General features: G+C 37.8%; 1 protein-coding gene across 1 annotated transcript in view; it reads right to left on the bottom strand.

Moving 5' to 3' along the window:
• Cngb3 (cyclic nucleotide gated channel subunit beta 3) overlaps window positions 1-16,111 on the bottom strand; it is a 139,011-nt gene that overhangs the window by 15,930 nt on the left and 106,970 nt on the right. Inside the window, exons 14-15 of the mRNA XM_038348355.1 lie at window positions 14,993-15,076; window positions 6,330-6,448 (exon numbers count right to left, since the gene is read on the bottom strand). Coding sequence (XP_038204283.1) covers window positions 6,330-6,448; window positions 14,993-15,076 — 203 coding nt within the window. The remainder of the gene's footprint in view (window positions 1-6,329; window positions 6,449-14,992; window positions 15,077-16,111) is intronic.

The raw sequence follows: 16,111 nt of genomic DNA, 5'->3' as shown, positions 1-16,111 counted from the left end.
TTTTAGGGAATAAACCTTAAAGAAATAATTTCAAAGAACAATAAAGTAATTTTACAAAGATAAATCCAGCAGTGATATTTTTAGTAATGACAAGGGACACAATGCTGACTATATAGATATGACAAAAGTGGCATACCTTTCTACAGTCACTGGGACACAAAGATTATGCACTTATTTATCCAAACAACTACTTATTAGGCAAACTTAGGGGCCAAACATGGATGAATTGTAGGGCAAACTACATGCAGTATCTACTACACCCTGGGAGCCTGTGCAGTGTCTGTGCAAACTAGAGAAATGTGGTATTTCTGGGAACATGTAGTACTGTGGTCACAAATACTAGGTAGAAGAATGCCTTTTTTTAAAAGCAAAGTAAAATCACAGAGGTGTGACTGAGATGGTAACTGGGGCTCATGGCCCAGGAGGGGGAGTGTGGAATACATTTCAGCTCTTCTAACTCCTTTAGTACTTCCCAGGGCAGAGAACATAGTTGGAGCAGTCATAACTGGCTGCTCTGGTACTTCCAGTTGGAGGGGGTGATGAAGAAATAAATGCACCAATAAATATCTTGCTACAAAGAAAAATGGTCGAAAAAGTGAATAAAGTTTGACAAGAAAATATAGGAAAGAAACCTGGAAGGTTCCTACAGTGGAGAATGCAGAAAGACCCCAAACAAGCTGAGATGTAAAGGAGGGTGGTGGAGGAGGTGGGTGGGAAAAGTAACAGCCAGTAAAAACAGCCTGTCCCTGTAGCTGGACAGAGTGCACAGTCAAGGAACTGGAAGAGATTAGCAGGATGTTTGAATTCAGCATGTAACCAGAAGTAGACAGGCAGACAAGGCTAGATGTTGTAGGACTTTGTAAGCCAGAATAAGACCTCTATACATATTCTTAAGACTAGTACGTGCATTTGGGTGGGAGGACATAGATCTGATCAGATCAGTATTTCCCATAATCATTCATCTGCAGATTAGAAGCTGGGTTCTGGGGAATGTGGTAGCAGATGTCTGGTCAGATGTGGAGGTGACTCAGACTAACATTTCTAATTCACACTGAAACATATGAACCCGTCAAGACTGGACCTGACAGATGTTGCCCCAATATGTAGCTATGACACCCTTCACTCTTAGAGGGCCTGCAAACAAGTTCCCAATTATTACACATGGAGTATTATTCTTTCTTATAAATGCCCAGTCCTAGCTTGGCTTATTTCTAGCCAGCTTTTTTTTTTTTATCTTAAATTATCCCATCTACCATTTGCCTCTGGGTTTTTATCTTTCTTACTTCTGTATATCTTATTTTCACTCTTACTCCATGGCTTACTGTGTGACTGGATGATTGGCTCCTGATGCTCTCCTCTCTTCCTCTCACTCCTAGATCTCTCTTGCTCCTCTCTCCTCCTCCCAGATTTCTCCTTCTATTTATTCTCTCTGCCTGCCATCCCTGTCTATCCTTTCTCCTGCCTTGCTATTGGCTGTTCAGCTCCTTATTAGACCATCAGGTGTTTTAGACAGGCAAAGTAGCACAGCTTCACAGAGTTAAACAAATACAACATAAAAGAATGCAACACATCTTTGCATCATTAAATGTTCCATGGCATAAACAAATGCAACACATCTTAAAATAATATTCCACAGCAGGGCATAAACCTCTCTCTGTCTGTTTCCCTCCGTTACTTACCATATTTGCTTATTATAATGGTGCTCAACTGCCGAGGGCCATGGGATGTGGCTTCTCTGTCCACTCAGAGCAAACTTCTCTGAACTGGCATCTTGAGGAATTTTCTGAACTAAAATTCCCTCCTTTCACATGACTCTTGTATCAAGTAGACATAAAATTGGCCAGGACAGAGACTCCTTTAGGTAATGTAGGATGATCTCCTCATTTTTTAAATTAAAATTTTGACAGAGTCTTTCTATTATATAGCCCTGGCTGTCCTGGCACCCGTTCTATAGACCAGGCCTTGAATTCTAAGATCCTCCTGCCTCTGCCTCTGGAGCACTAGGATTAAATGCACGTACCACCACCACCTGGCAAGTCTTTCTCTTGTGTATTTCATTAGGAACATTAGGATCCAAATACCAGGGTCTGAAGATAGAACTTTCACTACTCTTCAAGAGAATATGGAAACAATTATGTGTATAATTGATTAGCGCTGCAGTCCCTAATGCGGGCTAGAAAAAGGATTAGTCACCTGATTGTTATAGTGAAGTATAAGGGTGGTCTCCATAAGGTATATCCATGTGCTAACTGTCAAAAATCTGTGAGCATGTCCTTATTTGGAAAGGTATATTTGAGGATATCCTTGAGATGAAGAGCTTGCTGGCCATGGTATCATACTACTTTAATTAGAGAAACCCTGTCTTGAAACACCAAAAGAAAAATAAAATTAAGAAGCAGCTTGAAGTTTTCAGATTATTGGAGTTGTGTCTTTGAGGGGACTGTGGGAGTTTAACCCTTTCTCTCTCTCCCTCTTCTTCCTCCCTCTCTCCCTTCCTTTCTCTTTCCTTCTTTTGACCTCAGCCATGAAGTAAACAGTGTTGCATTATCATATGGTTCTGTCATGCTATATTGTCTCAACATGAGCTAATAACAATAGCATTAATTGACAGTGGGGCAGAACTCTGAACCCATGAGCCCAAGCAAATTTTTTCTTGTTACAAGGTAATTACCTCTGGTATTGTTACAGTGAAGAATTAGTAAATACACAAACTAGCCTCAAAAGCTTGCCAGATCTGAAAGACATGCTGGCCCTGGGTGGCATTTTATTCTATAGCCTCCTGTAAATACTTTGATAGTTTAACTTTAACATTTAATTATATGGTTTGAGATGTCACTATTCTTAATATAGTTAGGATATAAATAAAAACTATTATGTACTGTATAGATACATATAGATGATGGTAATGTAGAGGTGAATAATTTCTAGTTCTTACATTTTAATAGTCAAATCTCTTGAATAATCTGTCTAAACAAATTAACTATAAATTAGTAGTAATTATTGTAGTATAATGAATGAAATACCATGGAAACAAAGAGCAAGGAGTTACGGTCTATTTGCGGTGTTGATTAAATTCATGCGAATCAGTTCTTGAAGTGTAAGTGGGAATCTCCCAGGGTATGCTATTGTAACATGAGAGATGCCCATCTGCTCATCATTACTCCCTACCCAAACATTTAAGCCCTTGCGATGGAGGCTTTCATTTACTGAGGCCCTTGAGGGAAGCAGTAGTTTTTTACTTCTGGGTTTTTCTAGGGAGCCTTCTGGAATCATGAGAGCAATACAAGGGTATAAATCCAATCATTTCAAGAAAAGTGAGATATTAACAGATACAGATGGCAGACGGGTTGAATACAGACACTTAAAAGAAATCCCACACTAGCTCAGAATTGAGTATAATAGAGGGTTATTTATTTAGGGGTAGACTCACAGATTACAGTCCTCTGCTTGAACGGCAAACAGCATCTGAATCCCACAGCCAGAAGAGAGAGGCCAGATGCATAAGAGGCCACACCCAAGTGGGCAGGTAACTTAAAGGCTACTGGCTATAGGAATTCCTGCAGCAATGGGTTGTGGTTAAATCCATGTGGTAAATGAGACGACACCGCACACACTTGTGAGGTTAAGAGTGGAGTCAGAACAGGCAGGCTGTGCTCTTGTTTTTTGTTTTTGTTTTTGTTTTTAGCATAGGGTTTTAGTACTTTCCGGATGTTAATTGGGAATGTGGTTTGGGTTTTCTCCATGATGGGCTATAAATCTATAGTTTAGCAGTGCACTTTTGCATTAATATATAATGCCCTTGATATCTCTGAACCCTTTCTTTCTTAGGTTTTCCTAAGAAAGGAGAAGTCTGTAAAAAACTATGTGACGCTAGATTTAGCTCATTTTAACAAAGGTCACAGCATTTCTGAGTAGTAAACATTAACAAGATCTTTCCAGTGTCTGGATGTTTGGCAGACATGCCTCCATCTGGAACACATGACTGGAGTCTAGACAGGGACAGACGTGGGCCTGTATAGCACATGAGCATCTGGGGAAGGCAGACATATCCTTTATTTTTCTTCAGCCACAGCCACGAAGTGAATTAAGGCAACGACTTCCCTCTTTGCTTGAATCCAGGAGACTCCTGCAGGCTTAGAAGGGGCTTGCCTTACTGTTTCAATTTGGCTTTTGAAACCCAAATGACTAAGAGGGGCTTACGATGCTGCAGTCAGGGGCAAGGCTTATTGTAGCGCTCACCCAGCAACACCTGGATTCTATTCCCAGGCTATTTCCTCCTGTGACGATAATATCAGCAATTAATGTACTTGCACTTTAAGCTTTACTTTTTAGGGAATACAGCCCTTGGGAAGGCCAGCTAATTAATTTCTGTGATGTTTCAGATTAATTTTATTGTATATTTTATGACCTTGAAGATAACAGTGATTATTAAATCACAGAAATATTAAATTACTCTTGAAAGCACTTCCTGTAAGGAAGTGATGGAAACCGGCCTTACAGGCCTTAGACAGTCTAAGAAGTTTTTTCTCCCACTACTCCAGTGCAGGTCAACAATGTGCCCATCTATTTTTTAAGAAAGAGGAAAACATTTAAAAGCAAAGTGATATTACTAACAGAAAATTAATATGCTTCAATGTTCTAAGGAAAACGTATGTTTATATGAAGTTACCTGAAATTGTAACTTCTTAGCTGCTGTGAAGTTGGATGGATCAAATGCCTTCTGGGATATGATGAGATCATTTGGACACTTACCCATGAGGACTTGGGTTAGAGTGTTACCTTTGTCACTCATGGCTGCTCTTATTCTGGTCAAGATACTTGGTAATTTGAAGTAAAAATTTTCTCGTGTAAAATAATTAATAGCTATTACTTTTTGCCTTAAGCATCAGCTTGGCAGTTCAGGACACTGCCATCTTTTACTGGAATCTCTGCTGCTCATGTGCAATTCTTTTCTCCTGTTGTGGTCTCACCTGTCTCTATCTCTGTTCCACAAATCTATTGGAATTGTCTTTTAAAATCATACCAGTTGTGCAATTCTTTTGTCTAAAACTCTTTATTGACATCCACTCATGTTGAGACTACTATACTTATATCCATACCATGCTGAATATCTTTGATCTTGTCTAATATTGGAAATTAAGTGTGCTCAAGCCTGGTTAGAACTCGGATATGAGAATAAAACATAAATTTCTTACCATGGCCTAAAAGTCTTTCAATAGCCTAGCCCTTGTTCAACTTTAGGTCTCATTTTGCCAAGATGTCTTTCCTTGTTCACTATTTAATTGCTATGATGATTTACCTGTCCAAAGACTGAATGAGTTGGTTCTATGTTTAAGCTTTTGTCTATTTCTAAGTGGTTCCATATTTAATTACTGAATTAAAGCTTGTGGCAAATATTTTATATTGCGTGCTCATCCTCAACTACTTGATTTACAGTAGCCTCTCTTTTCAGTTTCTTACACTTTGTTACAATAATACCACATTATAGTGTGAATTTGCCCTATTAGTTAATTGTGTAACTTTTGTCAGTTTCTTCTCACCTTAATGAAGGGCAGGAATTTGTGTATTCTTTTTAGAGTGTACTTCCTGAGTTTTGAGGGATACTTCACAATCTAGCATGTGCTAAGCACTTAGTGAATACATTTTTGGATGAATAATGAATAAATTTAAATTCAATAATGCATGGAAGTATTAGCTCACATTGTGTCTAAATTTGCTGTTTATATTCTTGCCCTTGGGATCTTTTGTATTCATTCTACTCTATTCTATGCTTATATTCTCCTGGCCATTAGGAAATAATGATAACAATAGCTAGTACTTATTGAATAAAAATTAAATGAGAGACTCAAAATATTTTACAAGTTTTCTAACCTCTACGATATACATTATTGTGATTTTAATTATTAAGATGAAGGAATGAAGAAGAGTAGGGTCAAATAAGAAGCAAAGTCAGCAGGTGGATAATCTGGGCTTTACAGTGAGGCAGCCTGGCCCCACATTCATGATCATATTATTAACCTGCTCAAAACCCCTTTGTTGACCTACCAAGAGTTTTCTAACAGTTACAGGATTCTCCTACTCTTTGTACATTTACTTGTGGTTGAGCATCACTTGCAAGCCAGGCACTGACCTAGGCTCTAGCACTGAAGAACATGGCCTGCTCTTTTGTCTGTTTTTTAGAGAGAAGGAAGAAAAAGTGAAAGAAATGTGAACATCCTTAAGTGTCCTATACTTTCAGCAGAACATCAGAATTTTGATAAATGAGTAGACATTTGGATATTTTATGACAAATAATAGGCTTAGAGACTTACAAGGTGACTCTCAGATACCTGATTTCTCCAAACACTGCTGCAGCTTTCAGAGTAACCATAACTTGAGCACCATCAGGGCCTCCAAGAACTTGGACTTCTCCATGCTTGATGATGTACATTTCCTTACCAATTTCTCCCTAAGTGCCATATTTAAAAAAAGAAAATTTTAATCATTTTATTTTTTAACTGTTATAACCCAAATAAAAAAATTTAAGATCTTAGAGAGGAGCAAATACACATAAAGGAAACAAGGAATATCATGTGAAGTTATTTATTTTAAGATCTGAGGTAATTTGAGATGTTGGAACATTATTTTCCATCATGTGAGTCCTGCAAACCATCACAAGGCACGAGAAGATACACTGGTCACTGTATTATCTCAGGAGTGGGCATGGGCAGAAAATGTAACTCTTTGTATTGATGGTTGAATCTTCTGCTTTTGGTCTCCACTGCTCAGCCCTAAAGAAGATGTTTTATGTAACATAGGAGCCTGAGTTTCAGCCATTCAAAGTCAAGCCTATTCTGTCTATCACTGAGGTATGATTCAGGAAACAGGAGACCTTGAAGTTCTTATTCCATATTGAAAGACTGTCAGTGCAGTTATTTTCACTAAGTTCTTGTTTGTATTAACAAATCTCAAGGTCAGAGTAATAACCAACAATTTACCTCTTACAGTGTTTTCATAGTTACTGATCAATGGTGCTATTTTGTACCTCTGAAGCAGTATGGATATTCGAATATGAATAGAATACCAAAGTTCACAAGACCAAATACGTAGCTATTTTAAACATTTAATGTAAATACAGTGATTTTTTTATATGTACCTACTGTCTAAACTAGAATAGAATAGTTATCATGTAATTATTTTTTATTTTATTATTATTATTATTATTATTATTATTATTATTACAAATTTTCACCTCCTCCCCTCCTCCCATTTCCCTCCCCTTCCCCCGATTCCCTCTCCCTCTCCCTCTTCAGTCCAAAGAGCAGTCAGTGTTCCCTGCCCTGTGGAAATTCCAAGGTCCTCCCCCCTCCATCCAGGTCTAGGAAGGTCAGCATCCAAACAGACTAGGTTCCCACAAAGCCAGTACATGCAGTAGATTCAAAACCCACTGCCATTGTCCTTGGCCCATTAGATCGGCCCCACCGTCACAGTGGGTGGGCACACCCTTCGCGGTCCTGTCTTCCTTGCTCATATTCTCTCTCCTTCTGCTCCTCATTTGGACCTTGGGTACTCAGTCCAGTGCTTCAATGTGGGTCTCTGTCTCTATCTCCCTTCATCGCCAGATGAAGGTTCTATGGTGATATATAAGATATTCATCAGTGTGGCTATAGGTTAGGGCCAGTTCAGGCGCCCTCTCCTCAGCTGCTCAAGGAACTAGCTGGGGACATCTCCTTGGACACCTGGGAACCCCTCTAGAGTCCAGTCTCTTGCCAACCCTAAAATGGCTCCCTTAATTAAGATATATACTTCCCTGCTCCCATATCCACTCTTCCTCCATTACAACCGTCCCATTTCCCCAAGCTCTCCCCATCCTCCCCTTCTCACTTCTCTCTCCCCATCTCCCCTTATCCCCATCCCACCCCCACCCCCAAGCTCTAAATTTTTGTCTGGCAATCTTGTCTACTTCCAATATCCAGGAAGATAACTACATGTTTTTCTTGGGTTTACCTTCCTATTTAGCTTCTCTAGGATCATGAATTATAGGTTCAATGTTCTTTATTTATGGCTAGAATCCACTAATGAGTGAGTACATATCATATTCATCTTTTTGGGTCTGGGTTACCTCACTCAGGATAGTGTTTTCTATTTCCATCCATTTGCATGTAATTATATATCCAATCCTATTTAAGAATTATGTAAACAGCTGGGAAGATGGCTCAAGCGAATAAAGTGCTTTTCATGAAAGCATAAAGACTGAAGTTCAGATTCCCAACACTAGCATAGAAGCCAGGCAAGAGTGATGATCTGTCTATAATCCCAGTGTTCAGCAAATAGAGACAGGAGGTTCTTTAGCAACCTGGCTACCTAAACAAGTTGAGCTGGTTAGATCCAAGTTTAATAAGAGACTTTTTACTTAAGTATGTAAATGTACAAGAATGTAGGATGACCTTTAGGGTAAACCTTTGGTGTCCACGCCCATATACATACATGTAGGCTCACCTGCAAACATGAAACCACACAGACAAGTCTGTATACATACATGAATGTATGTCACACACATACGTATGTACCTTTTCTACTCTCCCAACTCCCCCTCGTCCACCAAACCAACCCAAAACAGCTCTGGACTTGTGGAGATACTTTGCTTGTGTTTTTGTGGTTGACTAAAATGTATCCATGTGATCCTTGAGATTTAGGATTGAGGGTGATTGTACCTGATTTTTCAGTCTTTCCAATGTATAGTTTTTTGTCAGTGTCCCTAACTGTATTTTCTGTGTATTTGTATTATAATACAGTGTCCTAACTATCATTATATTGTATAATAAACATTAAGTTATACATTTAATGTTATGCTAAATAATGTTAAATAATTTCAATCTCTATAAAATAAACATAAGATACAAGAATCTTATTAACACTTTAAGTTTGTAAAGGCCAGAAGACGGTTTAAGTCTATTGCTCTCCATGTATTTCTTTGAGACAAGATCTCTTCTTGAACCTGAAGTTTGTTTTTCCTTTGTTCTTTTGGAAATTAGGAAGCCCAAGAGGTTCTCTTGTACTCACCTTCCCTCAGAGCTGGAGATAAAGGTGTGGGTGCTGCATGATTGTAAAACACTTTTAACTGCTAAGCCCCATCTTCAGCCCAGGTCATTACAGTCTAAATAGGCCAGTTTACATAATACTTGCCATTATTTGGGTAATAATCCCTATAAGTTGTCAAAATAAGTACGGTTTCACTCTGAGTTATTATTATCCTTTTAATATCTCCCCCAAATTTCAATTGTTAAGAATTGAATTTTCAAATTCACAATATGGTGGTATTTAAAAATATAATTAGGCCCTGAGGGCTTTGTCTCATTTATTTATCACCAGAGCAGTTGTTTCTCCTCTGATAAGTTTGATTTACCTTTTTATGTGGTTCATGCTAACACATTGTGACTCACCAGGAAGAAAGCCCTTATCAAATGCCAGTAACATCACTGTAGACATTTTAGACCATAGAACCACAAGCTAAATAAATCTTTATCCTTCATAAATTACTTAGTGTGTTGTATATTCATACATAACAACAAAGGTGAAGTAAGCACTGTCATGACTGAAACTATGTTTACTTTATTCCAGTGATGAGGGCAAAGCAAGATGTATAAAAGACACTCATTTATGAATGAAGAAAATATTGTTTAACTGTTTCTAAAGTACAAAAGTCCTAGGGTATTTTCCTGAAAATCAAATATTTTACCATTATCATGTTGGAATATACAATTACGAAATTTCACCTCTGTTGGGAGCAGTGAGATCCCAGATCCTGAATTTCTTGTAATCCCCTGATCTGAGTGCCTACAGCTGCTCTGAGCACAAGACCTTCAGGAGTTCCTGTTGGCAGGAGAGTGGTTTCTGGTGGGTTTGGCTGGGGCGTGGTTCTCTCTATATAATCTGCCCCTGAACACAATAAAGGGGGCATTCTTGGGAAATTCAAGGATGACCCGTGTCACTATCTGTCTCTGTCTGTGTGTGTCCTGTGTATTTTAACCTCCTGCCCCTTGCCCGAAGCTTAGTAACTGGGTGCCAGCGCACAGAGAGCAGACACGGGGGCATGGTGCACGGCACACCTCCTCATTCATATCTGAAAAAACAAAATTCTTATCCTAAACATATATTTACATGAAATATAGGTTGATTAGAAGTTGCAATATATATGGATTTTATTATAGTTAATTATATAATTTTAATGTCAATAATAATTTGCCTTCGTGTAGTATTTTGAAAATTTATCAAAATAGGGGGCTGAAGAGATGGCTCAGCAGTTAATTCTTAGTACCCACATCAGGAGGCTCACAACTGCCTTAGCTCCAGCTGCAGCGGATCTAGTGTCCTTTTTGGGTCTCCTGAAACACCTGCATGTATGTAGTATATTGAAGCATGATTTATAAAAACTCAGGGAGAGAAATTGGGGTTCAACCTGAAGGTCAGAAAAGTAAAACAGCAATCCTGCCTCCAGGAATCTCAGAATGAGACTGTGAGTAAGAGCTGTCTCCTCCCATTTTATAATCCTCTCTAGAGCTGGGATTAAAGGCATGCACTGCCTGTTTTCTATGGCAAACTAATGATACTATTGGGATTAAAGATATGTGTTACCACTGCCTGGTCTGTAAAGCTAACCAATGGGGCTGTTTTACTCTCTGATCTTCAGGCAAACTTTATTTATTAAAATACAAATGACATGCCACTACAGCATATACTCACACAGAAATGTATACATGCACATAAATAAAAATAAGCCTTAAAAATCATCAAGATAATGAATATTTGCATATCTTCTTGTTTTAAATCATGTATTCATTCTCTCAGAGCACACTTCTTTTTATCTGGGAAATATTTTGTACTTCATTTAATTCTTGTAAAAATTTAAGCGAGAGGTGTCTCTTATTTCCTCTTTTTTGAAAATTGGAAATAAAGGTTATATAAGCTAAGAGTTTCAAGCAAAAACTCCAAGGCTGACCAGCAACAGCATTAAAACTGATAACACCTATATCACCTGACATACATACAGATATACTGTATCTTACAATGAGTACAGTACCAAGACTGATGTCTTCATAGCCAATGGAATAACATCAACAATTTAAAAATAAAATAAGTCATTTGAAAATTAGCGTCCTTTTACTCTAGGAAGGATCCCTAGGCCAGGGTCCTATTCCTGTTATTATTTTTTGTGTGAAGTAATTTCAAGGAGTTGAAATGATGTTTCAAAGGCATTTATTACAACTGTCTGGAAGTACAAGTACATAATGGGTACTTAAATATAGTTCAGAACTTCTAATTATTTCTTAATGATCATTTTGATAATTTCCCAAGGAGATCAGGCATAATCAGCGAGCCTAAACTTCCACTACCTCTTGCATATTTCTGGGTTAATTTAAGACTTTTCTGCAAGCTTAATTAGCATTCAGATGAAGTAGACATCACTTCAAGAGAACAGAGGCTGACAGCATGCTTAAAGCAAGACCGACCCTAACTTATGACTGTTTCTTGTGCTAATTTGGAGAAAGTGTTGAAAGGCAAGCACTTCAGGTAGAGCAAGGTAACTCTCAGTGAGAGTACATGCCAGAAAAATTTAGAATTCTTGTTCTGGAGGCTATTTCCAAGGCTAGTGGGGAGCAGCACAGCACTCGGGGTACATCATCAGAAGAGAGAGATGATGCTCACAGAGTGGTTCCTTTACCATTAACACCATGAAGAGCTCCTTTGGAGGTGAAACTCCCAAAACTCCACTGCAGAAATACTGGATGAGAACCTTTGGAAGTCCCAGAAGTCTACGCCTTGCAAAGCTCGCTCGTTATTTTCTGTATGGTAGCACAGCACCCCCTGAAGACTCCCAAGTAGACTTGAAGGCCCACAGACTTTCTCAAAGCAGTTTAAAATATTTGACCTGAACTCTGCCATTGCTTCAGTTATTTAGGTTTCCTCTAATTGAGCCTGTTTTCCTTTCTTCTTTTCTGCAATTCCTTGTGGAAATAGTAAATACATATCAAACTGAATTCAGCTACTTAAACTTTGGTCAAGTAATAGCTTTTGTTCTCTGTCAATATTTAGAATCAGGCAAATCTTCATTTAGAAAAAAAACCTAAAAACTAAATCAAAACCAACGAGAGTGACTTGCATTCTTCCTCCTCTTTCCTCCACTTTTGTCTTTCCTCACAGGTATGCACTCACTTGTTTTTATTATTGGATGAATTTGATATAATGATAAAATTAGAAAGCTGCATCTCTTCACCTCACACTTCTTTAAGCAAATTTGCATTGTTTCAAGGTACTTGTGCTAAAGTTTCTACTGCTATTTCAGTAACCAGCCCCTTCAGGCCCTGGAACAACTTGAATCTGTTTTAATGCATTCAGTCTATGTCATTCCTGTGTGCCACTGCCCCCAAAGAAACTCTTAATTAGCCTTGTTTCTTTCTTTTGTTTTTTTCCTATCTCCCATTTTAATGAGTTTGATTTCATTTCACTTATAATCACTCTGTATTCTACCTGGATGAGTTTATATGAGTTGTATATGCTTGGTTTCCCATATGCCAGAATCTCTCCTTCCTTCCTGTTAATCATTGACAGCTCCTTCTCAGTTGCCCTTTCTCATTCATCTTCATTGATCTCCTTAATAATATTGGTGCCTTTACAGTCACAGATTCAGCCTTCTTTCTCATACCATGCCTTGACCTCTTAAAGCCAGCTTTCATTATATTCCAGTTGCCAAACATTCACCTTCGTTTTCATCTTCTTTCATCTGATTGATTCCACCTATAAGCTGGTGTCTGCATCTGATGTATTTGAAATATGTCACACCTCATTTGATTTTGTCTTTTCCCACTATTCTAGTCCCTTATTTGCTTCCATTACTTGAATATGACAGGCTCTGCCTTGCCTCTCAGATCATTGCTGCAACTTCTCATAAAAAAATATTAGCCCATCGATTTCCTTTTTCTTTTTTTTTTTTTAACTAAAGGACTATTTATCTTTAGACTTTACAAAGGTCACAGCTGACAAGCTGATAACTTCTCTCTACCCACTTCCAATATAAATAAGTGCCTTCAGTATTCTGCCTTCCTCTAACAACTTCTGTTTCTCTTTATATAAGAGCACACTTTACAGTTTTGCATTAAATTAATTTAATTTTTTGTTTCCTTTCTCTTCCTTCAAGTCAATCTTTCTAATGGTCATATTTTGGAACTAGTTGGAAATTTTTTAGACTAATATGGGGGACTCATCAGGACCAGCTGAATGTCTATGTGTGGAACTCAGACTCCTTAGTTCATATGATGCTGACACACTGCGATTTGAACACCTTAGTACTAGACTGTAAACCTCTGAAGGACTTTGGTTGTTTTGGGCTCATTACCCATTATAGCACCTGTCGCAGAACATTAAAAACTGTCTATTGCAGCTGGGAAGTGGAAGCAAACACTTTAATCCCGGCACTTGGGAGGCAGAGACAGGTGATCTGTGGGTGTGTAGTCAGCCTGGTCTACAGAGTGAATTCCAGGACAGCTATGGCTACATAGAGAAACCCTGTTTCAATAAACAAATAAATAAACAAACAACTGGCTTATTGCTTGTGGAATACATAATTTAAATGGCTTTAACACATGTCCTACTGTAGTTCTCTACATTCTTCCTGCAGCCACAAATCCCTTCCTCTCTGTCTTGGCCCAAGCCAGTTCTTTTCCATACTTAACTGGATCCACTTAAGTTTATTTCCCAAGACTTATTACAGGCTTTTTCTTCAGAAGTCTTCCAGCAGCTGCCCTTGATTTTGTCCTATAACTTGGTATTTATTCTACACTATTTTGGAATGGAGTAAGTGCTTTTCATCTACACTTGTGAATTCTCCAAGGCCTGAGGTCATCTCCAATTTTTTGTAATGTTCACTTTCATTTATTTTTATATTTTATTTGTTTTTAAAGTTTTTATACAAGTATGGATAACATGTTGAACATATCCCACTATACCTCTCTACCTTCCCTTTCTTTTGTATCTCCTATTAATCTCCTTTGTCCTCCTAGACATTTTACTTCTACCTTAATGTTACATATACACATACTTTTATTTCTATTTTCAGATTTTGATTGTTCACTTCATCATTGAGTTAGTTTCTCTAGATACAAAGTTCAGGATCTCTTTGTCTCTTGTTTTTGGAAAGGAACTTGCTCTGTAAATGAGGATGGCTTAGAACTGATGACTCAGAACTCCCTGTGTCGCTCCTATTGACTCTGACCTTGTGATACTCTTGCCTCATCCTTTCCTGAGTGCTCTGATTATAGACATGTTCTTAATTATTTTTTAAGATATTGATCAGAGACTGGTGTGATGACGTACACCTTTAATTTCAATGCTTGAGAGGCAGAGATAGGCAGCTCTCTATGAGTTGCAGGGCAGACTGGTCTATATAGTGGATTCCAGGCCAGCCAGGGCAATATAATGAGACCCATCAATCTGTGTAAAAAGATAGACACAATATATGAACAGTTATTATTTCTTCATTATAGAATTTCATGATTGTGGTTTATATTTTCTATTTAAGAAATAATAGACATATGATACTTTTGTTGTCATAAAATTCACAATAAAGATTTGAAATGGCATTATCTACTAATTGTGTGAAATAACAGCTTGCTGATGATGCAGAAAAAGGAAAAGCACCTATCACTTCTATAGTTTGTCGTTCATTTAAAATGTTCAAATTTGATGGCATATTGTTTCTGATAATTTACATTTATACAAATATCTTTTCAGACTACCTACATGTCTGTCCTATGACATATACAATGGAATCTATATTATTTTGTTCTATTTTAAACTCCAAGAATTTATTGCTGCTTTGCAGAATTAAATATATGGCCTAGTGTTTTATAATATGGAAGTTACTCTGGACAGATTTTATTTCAAATGCCTTATTGACCTATGTCCAAATTCCTCCAATGTCTTATTAACTGTGCACTTGAAAATAGTATGCACTCACCTTTTTACACACAAAGTCACCAGGTAAATAAATAGTGGATTTCAATCTTAGCAGTAGGTCATAAATCATCTGTGTGTCACAGCCCTATATAAGGAGAACAATAATTTTACAGACATGGCCAAAAGCAAACATCCTAAGTTATTGTAAAAATAAAATGTAAATAGTTAATAGTCTTCCATCTTCCTCTCCAATGCTAACTTATAATACATATGTACTTGCCTTTATCTAAACTCTATAGAGAAAAGATACCAATATCAAGAGATTATAACTTGATAAAGAAATATTACCATAACTCACAGCATTTGCTAAACAGCTTTCTTTTGTAAAACAACATGACTAAAATTTCTGGTATTATTTAACTCTTTAAACTTATGTATATGTCTTTCTTTTCCAACATAATGATCTTCTTAAAGATGGGAAGATACTTATGAAAGCAGTATCTGCCACACTTAAAGTATTAGTTGGAACAAGGGAGTCTACATAAGACTAACCAAAGCCCTCTACATATATGTGACAGTTGTGTAGCTTGGTATATTTGTGGGACTCATAACAATGGGAGAAAGACTGTCCCTAATGCTTTGACTGGCTCTTGGGAACCTATTCCTCACACTGGGTTGCCTTGCCCAGTCTAAATACAAGGGGAGGGAGCTTAACCTTTCAGAAACTTGGTATGCTATACTTTATTGATACCCATGGGACGACTGCCCATTTCAAAACAGAAACAGAGGAGCAATGGATTGAAACTGGGGATAGAAGAGAAGAGGAAGGGAATGGGAGGAGAGGAGGGAGGGAGGGAAAACTGGTCTGAAAGCAAAATAAATAAATTTTTAAAAGTAAAGTTTTGTTTGTGACTGTCTGTTTCACATAACTGCCTTTTAGTGACCTCTTGCTTATTGGCTGACTATAGAGACAATCTACTTGTCTCACTGAACTAAACTCTATGTGCTCTATGGAGTATGACTTTTTTCTTTTATTGAAGATAGATTCTTAGTTTTTTTGCCATACAATATATTCTGACTGTAGTTCCCCCCTCTATTCCTCCCAGGAGCTCTCCACTTCTTCTCCCCTCCAGATCTACTCCTATCTGTCTCTCATTAGAAAAGGACAAGCTTCTTAGAG

The sequence above is a fragment of the Arvicola amphibius genome, chromosome 11, assembly GCF_903992535.2.
Source record: "Arvicola amphibius chromosome 11, mArvAmp1.2, whole genome shotgun sequence".
NCBI lineage: Eukaryota > Metazoa > Chordata > Mammalia > Rodentia > Cricetidae > Arvicola > Arvicola amphibius.
The sequence above is the reverse complement of the archived record's forward strand: the minus strand, read 5'-3'. Positions and strand labels throughout refer to the sequence as shown.